The 18,261-nt window shown below is 44.8% G+C and overlaps 1 protein-coding gene across 5 annotated transcripts; it reads right to left on the bottom strand.

Annotated features, from left to right (window-relative positions):
• Positions 1 to 6,198: 6,198 nt before the first annotated feature.
• Positions 6,199 to 10,831, bottom strand: Clec4g (C-type lectin domain family 4 member G). 5 transcript variants are annotated; one of them, XM_021170606.2, is made up of 9 exons: positions 10,762 to 10,831; positions 9,634 to 9,744; positions 8,903 to 8,956; positions 8,695 to 8,757; positions 8,477 to 8,581; positions 7,873 to 7,962; positions 7,553 to 7,701; positions 7,330 to 7,445; positions 6,199 to 6,692 (listed from the first exon to the last, which is right to left on the bottom strand). In XM_021170606.2, the coding sequence occupies exons 1-9, from the start codon at positions 10,814 to 10,816 to the stop codon at positions 6,554 to 6,556; spliced, it is 882 nt and encodes a 293-aa protein (XP_021026265.1). In that variant the 5' UTR covers positions 10,817 to 10,831; the 3' UTR covers positions 6,199 to 6,553. The 5 variants fall into 5 exon arrangements, with proteins under 5 accessions (XP_021026265.1, XP_085700502.1, XP_029336667.1 ...); XM_085844376.1 differs by having other exon boundaries at positions 8,826 to 8,956; positions 9,634 to 9,739; XM_029480807.2 differs by lacking the exon at positions 8,695 to 8,757.
• Between the last annotated feature and the right edge of the window lie 7,430 nt (positions 10,832 to 18,261).

The following is an 18,261-nucleotide window of genomic DNA, read 5'->3' as shown; positions in this document are numbered from 1 at the left end:
CTTTGGACTTTTAAAGTTCTGAAAAAACTTGAAGACTATGGGACTTTCAAAGTTGCATTAATTTTTATGTTGTGATATTAATATGTGATCTTGGGGATAAATAAGAAAGGAAAGCTTATGGTTGAACAGTATTATGTTTATGCTGTTATGTGTCACGTTGACAAGAGGTTAGTTGTACTGGATAGTTTTTCTCAACTTGACAAACTAGAGTCACGTGAGAAGAGTGAACCTCAGTTGAGGATTTGCTTCCATTGTGTTGGCCTTGGGCATGTCTGTGTGGCCTGTCTGTCTGTGTGGCATGTCTGTGTGGCATGAGAGGGCACAGCCTACTGAAGGTGTTGCCACTCTTGCACAACTGGTACTGGGAGGTATCAATAAGGTAGCTGAACACAAAGCTGAGATCAAGCCAATAAGCAGCATTCTCTTTTGGTTTCTGCCTCTGCTGCTTGAGTTGCTGCACAACTTCCCTCAATGGCCAATTGATTGGGATCTGTAAGCCAAATAAACCCTTCCCTTTTCAAGTTGCTTTTAATAAGTGTTTTATCACAGCAATAGAAAGAAAACTTGGACAATCTTCCATATGATCGAATGAAACCACTTCTGGGCATGTGCCCCAAAGACTTCATATCCTACTAGAGAGACACTTGTACATCCCTGTTAACTGCTGCTCTCTTAAGAAAAGCAGGGGAGAACAACCTGTTAAGTGTCCTTAACACCTTTTGATTTCTTGCTAGGTGTCTCTGAGCTGCAGCATGGTGGTGCCCACTCACAATCCCAGCACTTCAGAGGCAGAGGCAGGATGTTTGTGGCTGTGAAGGCAGCCTGGACTACATAGTATGAAGCTGGGGCTTAGATGAGACCCCCATCTTACAGAAATGAAAAAGCAAAAAGGAACAAAACCAAAACCGCAGAAGAAATTGCATTCCACAAAAACACATGCAATCAAACACATGTTACCACTGCTTCCTCTCTGTCTCCATTATCTGCCTCAACTTCTGGTTTCACTTCCTGCCTTTCTTCTCCGTTTCAAGGTAAACAATTCCCTTGGGCTTCAGAATTATACAAACTATAGGGTAAAAGAAAATTCCTCCTGGAGTGACCAGGGTGCCCATGCTTTGCTGTCTGGGTAGGTTGTTTGCCCTTCATTACTTTATCTTTTATTTTCTTTACATTTGTTCCTTCAGAATGGCAAGATAGCTCCGCAGATGAAAGTGCTTGCCTGCTACGCTCTCTGGTCAAGTCAACTGGACAAGCCGAGAGGCTTAAAAGTCACTCATGAGGCAAAAGAGTTTCAAAGAAGCTCTCCTCCTGGTGTCTCGCGTTCCCTACCCATACAGTAACTTTTCATTCCCGAGTTCTATTCCCGAGTTAGTCTAATGTATGGATCCACGTGCTCTCTTTCAATATTTTCCTATCATAAGTGCCTTTTAAGATTGAATTCTGACATAGCTAAACCAGTGTTCCAACAGTCCTAGTTCGTCCTTAGCGAGACCTTGGGCTTGGATTTCAGTACTGCCCCTGGTATTACACTAAAAGTTAGGTCACTGCCCTTCACAGGAATCTACCATCACCTAGGAAGAAAGAAGTTTCTGACTGTAGGGGAAACCAGAATAGATGCTTAGTATTATAGCTGAGTTACACCTATTTACAGGAATTTACTATGGTTTAGGAAACAGATCGGGCTGTGGTTTTAGAGTATTGCATTATTCATGAGATGGTTAGCTAGAACGGAACTCCCTAGTTAGAACCATGACTTGGGTGTGAAAGCCCTTGCCCTAGGAGTGAAAAGTTCTCACACCAGGCTTCTATGACTATAGCTGACCTTAGATAGAGCTGACTTTGTCTCCATTATTTTACTGCCCAGTTCCTTCCGATCTTTGTGTTTTCATTCCTCTGTTCTGTGTAAGAATCATTAAGCATCCGGTTACCTCATTTGTACCTTGCGGGTATGTCACCCAACTTCTTTATTGTCTTCTGTATAAAAAGTCTGAAGCTCGAATTGTAAAATTACATTCAGATTCTACACACGAACTCTCCTGTGTGTGTCTGTTTGTCACTCGCTCATCCACGCTTTGCCCACCTGCGACGAGAGACCCCGTTCCACGCAGACACAGGGACCCAGAGGGTCTGCGGCACTTGCCATAGGCACCAAGCCTGGTGACCTGAGTTTGATCCTCAAGTGGAAGAAAGAATGGATTCTAGGGAGCACCCTGACCCAAGGTGTGCTCCCGATAACCAGGGTAAATAAATAATAAAAGATTAATTCTTTTCTTTGACAGTTTTGATCACTGCACCTCTCTGAATGCCTAAAACGTCTTTTGTGTCCTCTTCTCCCTACAAGTCATGCATGGCTTCTGTTTTATTTTGTGAGCCCATGAGTTTAACCAGGACTATTTTGTGACCACCGGTTTGGAACTGTTGGGCCTGATGGGCTCAAGGGTGGGTGTGTCACTGATGATGATGCCAATAATTCAGAAGGGAGTGGTAGGAATCCTCCTTAATCCATGAGTGACTATTGACAAGTCAAGTCTTTTGCAAGTCTAGTGCAGATAACTTTGTTGGGCAAAACTGTAGTGTCTGTGAAATGCCAGCCTTTCTCTCAATCTTCTTGCTCTTAAAATCTTCTGAAATATTTTCTGAGCCTCCAAGGGAGAGGTGATGGGAGTGTTGACGATGCAGGGACTTTGGGAATCTGTTTGGCAGGTTTATTTTCATAAAGTTAAACACTAACTGTGATGGTTACCATTGGCTGTTGAAAGGGTCTAGATTTTAGACTCTAGAAACACCCAAGAGACAAGCCTCTAGGCACATCTGTGTGAAGGTTTCTAGATCAGGTTAATTGAGGTAGGAAGACCTACCCTGACTAAGGGTGGCACCATTCTGTTGGGGTGGGTCTCACTCGCCCCCCCCCAACCAGACAGAGTTTCTCTGTGTAGCCCTGGCTGTCCTGGAACTCACTTTGTAGACCATGCTGGCCTCGAACTCAGAAATCTGCCTGCCTCTGCCTCCCAAGTGCTGGGATTAAAGGCATGCGCCACCACCTCCTGGCAGGGGTGGGAGTGGGGGTGGGGGTGGGTCTTAGTAGGAATGTAAAGTAGAGAGTTTACAATGTTTGCTATTCTCTGCTTCCCAACTGTGGATCCAGGTGACCCATTGCCTCACGCTCCCATCACCATTACTTTCCAACCATGATGCGCTGAACTCTTTTGAACAGAGAAGCAGAATAAATCTTTATTTCAGCTGCTTGTTGGATATTTTGTCACAACAATGGAAAATGTAACTAATGTGCACATTCCCAACATGATGCTATCTGCCGAGATGTGACCCGGCCAAGGGGACCTGGCCAGAGCAGAACCATGCTATTGGGACTTTTTAACCTTCCAGAAATGTACCAAACTAACCTCTTTACTTTGGGGGGAAATTTTAACTTTCAACTTTTAATATCTATTTGCTTATCATTTTTTTGGTGGTATGTATGTGTGTGTGAACACACATGTGTGGATGTGTGTGTATGGACACACTCCTCCATACAAGGTATGAAGGGGTATATGGAAGCCAGTGGTCAGGCAGGCATTTTTCTCACTCATTATTTCCTCACCTCACCTTATGTTTTGAGAGGGTTGGTTACTAAACGGAGCTCACCATTCTGCCTAGACTGGCTGGCTGCAATGCCCCCCGCCCCCAGGACCCATTCATTTCATTTCCCCAATTCTGGGCTTACAGATGCATGCTGATGTGTCTGGTTTTATATCAGTCCAGGGGATCTCAACTCAGGTCCTTGTACTTATACAGTAAATACCTTTCTTATTAAACCATCCCTCAGCCCTTCCCTTTTCTCTATAATGTGTGCAGCCTTAGGTATTTTGTTTGTGTAATGGAAAACAGGTGAATACATGAATCAAGAGGGCTCAGAGTTTATTTCCCAGCACTTCACAATGGGTGGTTCACAATCACACGTGACTTTTGATGCCCTCTTCTGGCATCCATGGACACTTTAATTTATATATATATATATATATATATATATATATATATATATATATATATATATATATATATATATGCATACCAACCTATGTAGGGACTCAGTTCCTTGGGGATAGGCTCATCTTACCAACTCCCCATAAGCTTATGCATCTATGGGAAAGCCGTCACCCATGCTGGGGGAAGACTTTCCAGAGGGGCTGATTTTGCGTTGCCTATCCATCCGTTAGTAACCCCTTATCTATGCGAATGAGTAAGCACAGTAAGCTCCTTGGTTCCCCATGAGTAAGTCCGAAGAACTCATTGGTTCTCTAGGATGAACTTCAGTGACTCAAACTTGGATTTATCATTTGGACTTTGTAAGGAAAGGGTAGACTAGACATTGCTTAGTTATTCCCCTTCCAAATTCTCACAATAGATGGTAAATTTGTTACTGTTTCTATGTTTCATAATATAAAAAATAAGCTAGAAAGTTTATCTCGGTTATTAAGGTCTGAGTAAATTATTTCAGGTATGTAAAAGAAGAGACTTTGATAGGCTATGCATGATATTAAAACTTCTAGGGTTAAAGTTCAGTACATTGATGTCAAAGTTCAATACATTGAACTTTGCTTAAGTCAATGGAACTAAAAGTGTTTTTTTTTTTCCCCAAGCTTTATCTAAGTGTTACACAGTATTTAGAAGTACCAGATTGGTGTAACTGACCTACTGAGTGTTCAGTAACCATACTAGAAGACTACAATGATATGATCAGAATGTTTAAAAGGGAGACTGTTGTTCCCCTTGCCCTCCAAAGTCATCTAGGTCCCAGGGGTAAGATATCCCTCAAAATATCCTATAACTCTTGTTCATAGAGGCCATGGAGACCCTACCAGTGACTTTAACCAGTGTCCAGTATATAAAGAGGAGGGTCAGCACAGAAAAAATCATGTTTCCAAGTGAATCCTTGGTCAAGCCAGGCCTTTGACTTATCTTCACATCGATGGAACAGCTGAAAGGCAAAACAGCCTAGAGGTTCTTTCAAGTCAAGTGGCTCCCAAGGACAAGATCCTTAGCTGACCATGACAGTTAAATAAAAGCAGTTAATTTTGTCCAACTACATGGTCTTAAACACCTTACAGAAAATAACAACCAAAGACTGAAATGGCTGGTGTTTCTGATATAGTCCAGGAGGTTGCACTCCCCAGGCATTAGACATAAACATGTGAGATGTTATTTAGATAACTGTATATCACTAATGACTGCCTTCTTCATAAGGAAAATGCTGCCAAGATATAAGAGACTTTAGACCCTGGCTCAATTCAATGCTGTATCCTATCTGGAACCCAGACAGACAGGTCCACTATTGTTTTAACTTAAAAACCAAGTGATGCTTAAATTTCTTCATTCCTTCTCTAGAAGCCATCTGAAAGGGATCTCAAACTATGATTCTAGCCACTCCAACCATGATCACAGCATTTGAAAGCATACCCAAGGCTCAGCACTCTGGTGGCCACCCTTAGAAGCCAAAGCAAAGCAGTGGTGAGCCTACTAGATGGAGGCTTTTGTGAGCCTATCAAACTATTATAATGGATGTTGATCTGGACTCTTACAAAGTATCTCTGTTCTAGTCTTTCCTGGTTCCCTCCTCAGACTTTTAATGTTAAGAACTGTTGCCTTCATTTCTCCTTTACATCTCTGCCCTGGCACTAGACAAAGGCCTCCTTTTCTCTCTCCACCTTAGAGTTATACAAGTTGGACCATCAGTGCAGCTTGGGGTCTTTTAGTTAAGCCCACTGGAGATGATACTCTGAAGGTCATGCCAAATGATCCCTTCCAGCTGGGAAAAACCAGAGTGGCCATTGTCCTGATTCCATATGGCAGTTAAGGTTGCCTCTTAAAATTGGGGTGTATGATTTAAATAGTGCATAATGAAGAGATGAGAATTGTGGAAAATTTCAGTATTAAAGGTAATCAGCCTGATAGAGACCCATATTATCTGAACCTCCTCCTTCTTTGTGCCAATTAGCTGTCATGTCAGAGTGTAAAACCGAGCTTCCACTAATGGAGTGAGATGCAGTCATCACTTATATTAGAGATAAAAGACAGAGGCCACTGAGCAGTCGCTAGCCCAGTTTTGGTTCTAGCACACCCTTCTTGGAAAGTAAATTACAAAGTATGTTCCTTTGTGGGTTACAGAGATCATTCTTTTCCAATACAGATCTGGAGGATAGATTAATTTTTCAAACATTTATTGATGCTTTCTCTCTGTGTGAAGAAATCTCCAAGTCAGAGGGTAAAATAGGGGGATGCAGGAAGATGGAACAACTCCAACACTGTGTCTAGGAAACAGGTAGGGGATCAGATGATCAGGGCTTTAGAGCAGTGATTTTGAGACTGACAGGTTAGATGGAAGGTTTAAGCTGTCTTGTGAGTTAGAGCTGGGGTCATAAAGCATGCACTGGTCAGGCTGAGTGGCTCTTATTAATGGCGCATTAGAAAAAATAGCCTTGGTAGTGGCTCAAGGACTAGGAGCCACCCTTCTGATTCACCCCGAGGCAATGGGCATGGTACTGGAGGCTAGGCTTAGTCAGCAACTGCTCCTCTTCTCACAGATCCAGCCATCTCTCTCATTGGTACATGGTGCATCATTCCACAGCCCCGAGTGCAGCATCATGATACAGTCCTCATGTCCTCTGGAATCATTGGGCTCTCCAGAGTTCCAGTGGCTGTGGTAGTTCAGTGGGAGTGTTACTGGGGCCGAGGATAGACCTAGGGTCAAGCTTCCTTTCCCAGGTCTTGCTTGTTTGCTTGGCTCTGCTGTAGAAATTCTGAATGCCTACTTTGAGTTTACATCTGCAGTGTACATTTGAACAGACCCAGAATTTAACCCTTAGTTAATTCCCAGGGTCTAGCATATCCATTCTTTAAATGTTAGTTCAGGGGCTGAGGATATTTCTCAGTGGAAAAGAATGCTTGTTGTAATGCTTTATTGTACAAAGACCTGAGTTCAAATCCCAAGTAGTCACATAAAAAGCTGTGTATGGTTGTGCATGTGTTTATAACCCAAGCAGGGTAAAGTTTGGAGACAGGAGAGCCTCTGAGGTTTTCTGGCTGTTAGTCAACCTAGATCCAGGTTCACTGAAAGAGCCTGTCTTAATGGAGTAAGGTAAGGAATGATAGACTAGACCACCCAGAGTTTCCCCCTAGTCTTTGCATGGGCATGAATGGACATGTGCAGTGACATATGCACCAAAACATCAACACCAATCTTCTCCCAGGAATTTAGTCTTTAGATATCCAAAAGCATTTTCCACAGGGTCTAACTCAACCCTCTTCAAATTTTTCATGGGGCCTTCTCCTTACCTGAAGTCGAGTGAGGCTCCATCCACCCACCGGTAGCCTTGAATCTTGTTGAGGTGGCGAACTGCCCTCAGACCCAACCAATAGCCCCTGCCACGTGTGTGTTGACTCAGGAAGCCCTGGAAGGAGTGGGCAGACACATCAGCTGGCCAAGTCTGCCAAACATTCTGGGCCACACCAGTTCAGGCAAACCCTGCTTCTCCTCTTCCAAGTCCCAGCTGAGCACCTGCTCATTCAGGCCTCTGACAATCACCAGATGGGCACCCTGGCCTCCACAGTAGCTTTGTGCTGTATCCCATGTGGCCTGTGTCTCAGAGAAATAGTAGCAGGAACCTTGGAAGAGTAGCCATGATGGTGGGCACTGCTCACAGGAGCCTGTTGGGTAGGGAGGGTCAGAGAGTAGACCATTATAGAAAGGGACCATTGGAATTTGACGGATGGTGTGGGGTTCCAGAGAAACAAGGGAATATCTGGTGGAAAGAGAAGCACTGAAAACCCTCAGCAGGGTCCACTCCTCCCCCACCCCTCGTCCCATCTCTGGCTCACTGTTCTGGCGCTTGACAGCTTCCAGTGCCTGGAACAGCTCACTGCGGATGTTCTCACGATCTCTGCTTGCTTTAGCCAAGTCCTGGGTCACTACAAGGTCAGAAGAGTGGACATTTATAGTTGAGGTTAAGACCGGGACTTATGTATAGGTCAAAATATATATCCATGGTCAGTTCATGGTGTCACGGTCAAGAATAACATCAATTTGAACGTGGCGGTTTCAGTTACTCCAGAAAGCTGAGGTAGAGGAGGATTGTAAGATCAAAGCTAACTTGGACTACACAGAGAGTTTAAGACCATCCTTGGTAACTTAATGGAGCCTGTCTCAAAACATAAAATGAGTGCTGGTAATAAGGTTGGTATTAGAGCACCTGCCTAGAATCCCCCAGCAAGGGTCTGGGAGAGTGACTCAAAGGTAGAGCACCTGCTTAGAATCCTGCTTTGAGAGTCTGGGCACGGCTCAGGTGTGGAAAGCCTACATAGCATTCGAAGCCCTGGGTTTAGTCACCAGAGACCTGAGGGTCCAGGACTGGACTACCAAGAAGCGGTGTGGCTATGATTAGGGATGAAGGTCGGGGACCAGGGGGTTGTGTTCGGCTCTCACCACGCTCTTGCAGTTCTTTCAGGATGCTCTCCTGCTCCATCAACTTTGCTTGTGTGTCCTTAAACTCTGCCAGTGTGGTTTGCAACTGCGCTTTCGTCACGGAGCCTATATGGGGATGGGGCAAAAACCAGTCTTGTCCCCACTTGCCTCTCCCAACCCACTTGCCCCATTTCCCAGCCCCTCAACTTTCAAGTTTCTACCAAACCCCTCTTTCTTACAGCAATTCCTGCAGGCTCCGATATCATCCTTCAGGGAACTCAACATCACCTTCTGCTCTGAGGCTGGAACGACCCCACCACACACACACAAACCAGTCAACCCGATTGCAGCGGCCTCAGCTATTCACTACCCAGGCCCTCCTCCCTGGCAGTTCCTCCTCCCACCGCAAGGGTGCGCTGTCCCCCTGCGCTGCAGCTCCTCACGCACCATTTGTCCTCAGCAGGTCCTGGTGGCTGAGCAGCACCCTGATCTTGCTGGAGGCTGCAGAGAGATGCAAGCATGAATTGTGAAGCCTCCGCCTGCTCAGAGTGTGTGAGGACACGTACGTTGTTATCCACGGAGGCACAGGCCAGGAATACATCACCCGAGTATGGACAGGAGACATACAAAATGCATACACACAGTGCCAAGCACCTTCCTAATGCGGTGGCCCTTTAATATAGTTTATGTTGTGGTGACCTCTAACCATATTATTTTCGTTGTTACTTTATAACTTTAATTTTTTTGCTGTTTTGAATTTCCATTCATAACATATAATTCATATCATACAATCCATATGTTTTCCGATGTCTCAGGCAAACCTGGTGAAAGGGTTGTTCAACCCCAAGAGGGGTCGCGACCCATGGGAACCATGGTTTACACTCATTGCTATCTAGGACCCCATGTGGTGCACCGCATAGGAAGCAAGTTTGTGCCTTACCTGCCAGGCAGCATAACTTGTCCCTGTAAAGGGATCACTCCGGTGGAGCGATGGTTCAGAGATGCTGTTCCAGAGAACCTGAGTTTGGTTCTTAGCACTCGAACCCACATGCAATGGCTCACAAATGTCTCCAACTCCAGCTGTAGGGGATCTGATGCCATCTACCCACTGTGGGCACTTGTACACCCGCGGCATACCCTCAGACACAGACATGTACACATGAAAATACATCACTCACCACTGGACAGTAGGGTGCTCAGAATGAGAGCCCAAATAACTGTGGCCACCAGCAAAGCCAAGACCAGGAAGAAAAGTCTTTGTTTGTAGCACTCCCAACGTCCCAACTGCCCTAGTAGAACACAGATGAATTCTGGCTCTCTCCAGGACAGAGGTACAGACAGCTTAAGTACCCTCCTACCACCATACAACATAGTTAGAATTTTTTTTTTAATTTTAATTTTAAAAATTAAAAATTTCTTTTATTGGCTATTTTATTTTATTTTATTTTATTTTTTTTACATTTCAAATATTATCCCCCTTCCAGGTTTTCCCTCCACAAACTCCCATCTCATCCCCCCCCCCTTCTATGAGGGTGCTCCCATACCCATCGCCCACTCCTACCTCACCACCCTAGACTTCCCCTACATTGGGGCACTGAGCCTTCACAGGTGGAACAGAGACGGAAAGAAAGGCCATCCAGAGACTCCCATATGCAGCCACCAAACCCAGACACTATTGAAGATGCCAAGAAGTGCTTGCTGACAGGAGCCTGATATAGCTGTCTCCTGAGAGGCTCTGCCAGAGCTTGACAATACAGAGGCAGATGCTTGCAGCCAACCATTGGACTGAGCATGGGGTCCCCAATGGAGGAGTTAGAGAAAGGACTGAAGAAGGAGCTGAAGGGATTTGCAACCCCATAGGAAGAACAACAGTATAAACCAACCAGACACTCCAGAGCTCCCAGGGACTAAACCATCAACCAAAGAGTACACATGGAGGGACCCATGGCTCTAGCTGCATATTTAGCAGCCTTAGAATTCTTATGCCAGTGTAACCAGAAACTATGTAACAAGGTGTCTATGGCTGGAGTGATACCTGTACCCCATACAGGTTTTCTGGGGGAGACTTGGGTGATGCTGTTTCTCAGTCCAGGACCCAGGACCCAGCCCTTAGGACCCTGGGAAGTCCTCAGTCCAGGATGTGATATCCCCATGCCTGTGCTGCGGGCACCACCATTCCACAGTTCTGTCTATACAGTGGTGTGTCCTGCATGGTTTTGCCTTTTCTTCTCCCCTGTCCTCCCAAACTGCAGACATTAGAGCAGAAGAACCCATGGAGGAGAATGAGGTGACTCTCTTTCTCCTACCTCTGGAGACCTCTTCGATTGCACTGCCCAGCTTGTTGTATTCACCAGTGTTCATGGTGGTGGTGGCGTCCAGCCCTGGACAGAGAGATATAAATTTAAGTCTCCACCCTAGCCCTATCCTATCTCCCCCCCTCCCTCCCTTCCTTCCTTTCCATGTCTTTGGCCTCAATACTTGTGTGTAGGAAGCCAACTAATGGTCAGTCGCAGTGCTGGGCAAGGCTAGGGCTGTGAGGGATAGATCAAACCTCTGTGGCTTGATCACTGTAGCTGTGTTTCCTGCACAGAAGGTGTGACGACTCATCTTTTGGTGTCTACGGAGGCATAGACCAGGAACACAGCACCCATGCACAGATAGGAGACACATAATGTATACACACAGTGCCAAGCAGATATGTGTTTGGTTTATACCAGTGGTTCTCAACCTTCTCTCTCTCTGTGTAAGTGTGTGTATGTGTGTGTGATTGTGGAGGTCAGAGGACAGATTGGAGTGTTGTTACCCAGGCACCATTTATCTTTTAAAATTGCATTTATTTAGTTATATTGTGTGTTTAGGGTTCTTGCATAGGATTAGAGATCCCTCTAATGTACATTCACCTGACAACTTGTGAGAATTGGTTTTCTCTCTACACCATGTGGATTCTGGGATCAAAGCCAAATTGCAAAACTTGGCACCAAGCTCCTTTATTCATTGAGCTGTCATGGTGACCCCCATCCACCTTTTTTTGGAAACAGGGTCTCTCTCTTTTTTAAAGCTATTAAAAGTTTATTGTAAGGTGCCCTTTGTTAAATTATGTAATTACTACCTAAAGCAATGTGATATATTTGAAGTTACATTTTTGTATTGGATATTTTCTTCATCTACATTTCAAATGCTATCCCCTTTCCTAGTTTCCTCTCTGAAAGTCCCCTATATCCTCCCTCTGCCCTGTTCTCCAACCTACCCACTCCTGCTTCCTGGCCCTGGCATTCCCCTGTACTGGGGCATATAATTTTCGAAAGACCAAGGGCCTCTCCTCCCAATGATGGCCGATTAGGCCATCCTCTGCTACATATGCATCTAGGGACACGAGCTCTGGGGGTACTGGTTAATTCATATTGTTGTTCCTCCTAGAGGGTTGCAGACCCCTTTAGCCCCTTGGGTACTTTCTCTAGCTCCTTCATTGGGAGCCCTGTGTTCCATCCAATAGATGACTGTGAGCATCCACTTCTGTATTTGCCAGACACTGGCATAGCCTCACAAGAGACAACTATATCAGGATCCTGTCAACAAAATCTTGCTGGCATAATGCAATAGTGTCTGAGTTTGGTGGTTGTTTATGGAATGGATCCCTGGGTGGGGCAGTCTCTGGATGGTCCTTCCTTCTATCTCAGCTCCGAACTTTGTCTCTGTAATTCCTTCCATGGGTATTTTGTTCCCCATTCTAGGAAGGAACAAAGTATCCACACTTTGGTCTTCCTACTTCTTGAGTTTCATGTGGAAACAGGGTCTCTTAAAGGCTATGTAATATAGGCTGGTCACAAAGTCTGTGTCCACCATCTCAGCATTGGGGAATGTGTTGCAGGATATTTGATCACACCGTGAATGCTGAGATTGTGTTATTTACTAAAAAAAGCTGTTTCTAGTTGTGGTGTGGATCAGCTTTTAGCGTATACCTTTAATCTCTTTGTCAGATAGGCAACTGGTCGCTTCCAGGGGCCCAGCCGCTGAGTGAGCACTGCCTTGGCTATTGCCCCTCCCCATTTCCTACTACATAAAGATGGAAAGGTCTGCTGGCATCGGGCAGTCCTAGAGCAGGAGCTTTCAGTAAAGTCTGCTTAATCGCGTCAAAAGCCTGTTGCTCTTCTTCACCCCAATGGAAGGGCTGTCTGTTTTTAGTCAGGGGGTTGGGGGAGCAGCCAATTCAGCAAACCCTGGAATTCATAGCCGGCAGAACCTGGCAGTGCCCAGGAATTCCTGTACCTGTTTGGGGCTCTGCGGAGGGGGGGGGTGCAGGATGGTCTCTATGAGCCAGCATTGGAGAGCAGCACTGGCTGTCCTTCAGCAGGCAGCCCAGATAACTTACTTTTCTCTGGCAGATTTGGGCCTTCGTGGCTGAGTCTCTGTATCTCAATCCTCTCAGCTCCTCTAAGAGGAGTTTAGTCACCTCTGGACAGTCCTCCTCAGCCTTGGGTCCCAGGTTTTTCATAGTCAGGAGGGGAGTATTCCAAGCCCCTTGGCATTTCCACAGGATCCCTTGTTCCAGGAGCCTGGTAATGTGGGGCCGGATTCCGTTCTGGGCCTCCCTCAACATAGGATATTGGCACACAGACACCAGGGAGGCTTGGGCTCTGAGCTCCATATGGATGGGGGACTGGTTGGTGGCCCTCCCCATCCCTGCCATCTCAGGCGAGGCCTGGGGAAAGGCCTAGAATCACCAGTCTAGTTCTTGGGGTGCTCCGTCCAAGGTCTCAAACAACTTGTATTCATCCTCTAACCCGAGACTCTCTGTAGATTCCTTCCCTGTTGCTTTTCTTTCTTTCTCTGTCTCTGCTCCTTTTCCTCCTCTTATGGTAGACTTTCTCAGCAGCCTGCACTAAATCCCTCAATGATTTACTCCGTCTTTCTAGCCTTTGGCACTTTTTCCTGACATTTCTGCTAGCCTGGTCTATAAAAGACATAGTTACAGTGCTGCTGGGGTCATAGGATGTAGATTGGCGCTCTGGTCTCTGCTTAAGCTCACATACCTTGGTCAAATCTGTGGGTCGTCATGCAGCCCCCTGAGACCTGTCAGTGGAATCTGCTGGTGGACCTTTAGGTGCCCCTTACCTTTTGCTATATTAAAGTCCCAGTCAGGCGTCGTCAGGGAGTAGCGGGAGGCTACTTAAAGCAGCTTTTGTGAGGGCCTAAGTCTTGGGAAAGTAGGGGAGGGAGGCCTGTCTCTACTATCAGCACTTGTACACCTTTCAGAAGTTGTGTTCACATGAAAGAAAAGCTCACTGTGAGTTGGCACATGAATTGAGACCACAAATTGAATAGGAGGTTGTAATAGGGGATGCCTACATGCAATTATCTGGCTTGATATTCACCATTTGTGTTACAGGGGCATGGAGAGTTTAAGACTAAGCCATCCTTGAAGTTTTATTTAGACAAACTCAGTCAATATCTTATCTCCTGCTTTTGCACTTGGTATCCTGTGGAGTATATCTTCTTTATGTCTGTCTGGTTAATGGTTTCTGTAAAACCCCTTGGAATGTGCCTGAAGTTTTAGAAGTCTCAGAAACAATTAAGCACCTCTGTTATAAAAGAGAGCTCAAATGTTTTTTTCTGGGTCCCATTCTGAAATGATGGTAGCCCTTGTCTGCTAGTTGCTTCTGCAGAATAAAAGCTCTTTGTTTTTGCATACTATCTGAGTCTGGGGTTTTTCCTTCAGCAATTTTTGGACCCTTACAGTTGCAGAGAGAACAAGCTAGATATAGATGAAGAAGAAACAAACCAGAGAATAAGAAAAAGCCAGAAGATTAGAACAGGTTATCAGAGTTAGTTTGAGGCCAAGCAGTGTTATTCAGGAGAAGGTGAGAGAAGCCAGATTTAGTCAGTCAGCTTGGAGAGGAGTTTGAGCTAGAACAGCAAAGTTGAATCAGTCAGCCAGAGATCAGAAAGAACCGACAAGGGACGAGCTTATTCGGCAGCTAGTCTCAGAGGCTGAAAACATTCTAGGCCTAGATAAGATTTTACAGAGGCTAGAAGCGTCCCCGACTAGGCCCAGGTTAGGAGATTGAGGGCAGTACGCCTCAGAGATGGCAGTTAATATAGGAGAATAAAAGTTACAGGGATGCATGACATCAACCTTCCCCACGCACGAGTGTGCTTACTGAGGATCAAAGTTAGGGTCCTCACGCTTGCAAAGCAGAGGCTTTCCTGATTGAGCTGTCCCCCCCGCCCCCGCCCCCAAGCTCTGGTCTTTGTCTCTTGTTGGCTCAGCTTTTTCCTGAGGGGGGAAACACTGAACCAGTCAGGTCCCAGGACTCTGCTAGATCCTGAAAAATATCCTTAGGTGTGACCTTGAAAGCCAGCTCAACCCCAAAGGTGTTTGGTCAAAACACTGTACTTGACCTTAATGTGATTCTAGCTGACACTGGTCAGAAAGGAGAAAACAGATCTGTGGAAGTTGTTAACCGAGTTAGTGGGTTCTTCTGCTGGGAAACGGACTCGGGCTGGTGTGTGCTTTAAAAGTTTTCTCCTTTGTGGAAAAGGAGGAACTGTGACCGGGCTTGTTTCAAAGGGGTACTGCGATAAGGAATGAGTGTTATGGGACCTGGAGATGGGTCAGTCTCTAAAGTGCTGCTGTGAATGCATGAGGGTGTGGGTCTGATTTCTAGTACTCATGAAAAAGCTGGGTGAGGTGGAATGTGCTTGTAACCCCAGCACCGGGGAAGTGCACTCGGGAAAGTCCTTGGAGCTTGCTGGTCAGCCGGTGTAGATAGCCTGTGATCCAGGTCCCCGTGAGAGACTGCATCTCACAAACAAGGTGGGGGCCAGTGAGATAGCTCATCTGGCAAAGGTACCCGCTTGATAACACATGTTTGAGTCTACATGGTGGAAGGAGGAAGCCAACTTTTTTTTTTGTCTTAAACTCACATTCTTCTTTTTTTTTTAATTGGCTATTTTCTTTTTCTTTTTTTTTTTTATATTTTTATTACATATTTTCCTCAATTACATTTCCAATACTATCCCAAAAGTCCCCCATAGCGCCCCCCACTTCCCTACCCACCCATTCCCATTCTTTTGGCCCTGGCATTCCCCTATATTGGGGCATATAAAGTTTGCAAGTCCAATGGGCCTCTCTTTCCAGTGATGGCCGACTAGGCCATATTTCGATACATATGCAGCTAGAGACAAGAGCTCCAGGGCTCTGGTTAGTACATCATGTTGTTCCAACAATAGGGTTGCAGATCCCTTTAGCTCCTTGGGTACTTTCTCTAGCTTCTCCATTGGGAGCCCTGTGATACATCCAATAGCTGACTGTGAACATCCACTCCTGTGTTTGCTAGGCCCCGGCATCGTCTCACAAGAGACAGCTATATTTGGGTCCTTTCAGCAAAATCTTGCTAGTGTATGCAATGGTGTCAGCATTTAGAAGCTGATTATGGGACGGATCCCTGGATACAGCAGTCTCTAAATGGTCCATCCTTTCATCACAGCTACGAACTTTGTCTCTGTAACTCCTTCCCTGGGTGTTTTGTTCCCAATTCTAAGAAGGTGCACAGTGTCCACACTTTGGTCTTCATTCTTCTTGAGTTTCATGCGTTTATCAAATTGTATCTTATATCTTGGGTATCCTAAGTTTTGGGCTAATATCCACTTATCAATGAATACATATTGTGTGAGTTCTTTTGTGATTGTGTTACTTCACTCAAGATGATGCCCTCCAGGTCCATCCATTTGGCTAGGAATTTCATAAATTCATTCTTTTTAATAGCTGAGTAGTACTCCATTGTGTAAATGTACCATAATTTCTGTATCCATTCCTCTGTTGAGGGACATCTGGGTTCTTTCCAGCTTCTGGCTATTATATATAGGGCTGCTATGAACATAGTGGAGCATGTGTCCTTTTTACCGGTTGGGACATCTTCTGGATATATGCCCAGGAGAGGTATTGCTGGATCCTCCGGTAGTACTATGTCCAATTTTCTGAGGAACCGCCAGACTGATTTCCAGAGTGGTTGTACAAGCTTGCAATCCCACCAACAATGGAGGAGTGTTCCTCTTTCTCCACATCCTCGCCAGCATCTGCTGTCACCTGAATTTTTGATCTTAGCCATTCTGACTGGTGTGAGGTGGAATCTCAGGGTTGTTTTGATTTGCATTTCCCTGATGATTAAGGATGTTGAACATTTTTTCAGGTGCTTCTCTGCCATTCGGTATTCCTCAGGTGAGAATTCTTTGTTCAGTTCTGAGCCCCATTTTTTAATGGGGTTATTTGACTTTCTGGAGTCCACCTTGTTGAGTTCTTTATATATATTGGATATTAGTCCCTTATCTGATTTAGGATAGGTGAAGATCCTTTCCCAATCTGTTGGTGGTTTTTTTGTCTTATTGATGGTGTCTTTAGCCTTGCAGAAGCTTTGTAGTTTCATGAGGTCCCACTTGTCAATTCTCGATCTTACAGCACAAGCCATTACTGTTCTATTCAGGAATTTTTCCCCTGTGCCCATATCTTCAAGGCTTTTCCCCACTTTCTCCTCTATAAGTTTCAGTGTCTCTGGTTTTATGTGAAGTTCCTTGATCCACTTAGACTTGACCTTAGTACAAGGAGATAGGAATGGGTCGATTCGCATTCTTCTACATGTTAACAACCAGTTGTGCCAGCACCATTTGTTGAAAATGCTGTCTTTCTTCCACTGGATATTTTTAGCTCCCTTGTCGAAGATCAAGTGACCATAGGTGTGTGGGTTCATTTCTGGGTCTTCAATTCTATTCCATTGGTCTATTTGTCTGTCACTATACCAGTACCATGCAGTTTTTATCACAATTGCTCTGTAGTAGAGCTTTAGGTCCGGCATGGTGATTCCACCAGAGGTTCTTTTATCCTTGAGAAGAGTTTTTGCTATCCTAGGTTTTTTGTTATTCCAGATGAATTTGCAGATTGCACTTTCTAATTCGTTGAAGAATTGATTTGGAATTTTGATGGGGATTGCATTGAATCTGTAGATTGCTTTTGGCAAGATAGCCATTTTTACAATGTTGATCCTGCCAATCCATGAGCATGGGAGATCTTTCCATCTTCTGAGATCTTCTATAATTTCTTTCTTCAGAGACTTGAAGTTTTTATTATACAGATCTTTCACTTCCTTAGTTAGAGTCACGCCAAGATATTTTATATTATTTGTGACTATTGAGAAGGGTGTTGTTTCCCTAATTTCTTTCTCAGCCTGTTTATTCTTTGTGTAGAGAAAGGCCATTGATTTGTTTGAGTTAATTTTATATCCAGCTACTTCACCGAAGCTGTTTATCAGGCTTAGGAGTTCTCTGGTGGAATTTTTAGGGTCACTTATATATACTATCATATCATCTGCAAAAAGTGATATTTTGACTTCATCTTTTCCTATTTGTATCCCTTTGATCTCCTTTTGTTGTCGAATTGCTCTGGCTAGGACTTCAAGTACAATGTTGAATAGGTATGGAGAAAGTGGACAGCCTTGTCTAGTCCCTGATTTTAGAGGGATTGCTTCAAGCTTCTCACCATTTACTTTGATGTTGGCTACTGGTTTGCTGTAGATTGCTTTTATCATGTTTAGGTATGGGCCTTGAATTCCTGATCTTTCCAAGACTTTTATCATGAATGGGTGTTGGATCTTGTCAAATGCTTTTTCCGCATCTAACGAGATGACCATGTGGTTTTTGTCTTTGAGTTTGTTTATATACTGGATTACGTTGATGGATTTCCGTATATTGAACCATCCCTGCATCCCTGGGATGAAACCTACTTGGTCAGGATGGATGATTGTTTTGATGTGTTC

Source organism: Mus caroli, unplaced genomic scaffold (genome assembly GCF_978045245.1).
Source record: "Mus caroli unplaced genomic scaffold, Mus_caroli_1 scaffold_10, whole genome shotgun sequence".
Taxonomy (NCBI): domain Eukaryota; kingdom Metazoa; phylum Chordata; class Mammalia; order Rodentia; family Muridae; genus Mus; species Mus caroli.
Note: the sequence above shows the minus strand (reverse complement) of the source record. Positions and strands in the feature narration are given on the sequence as shown.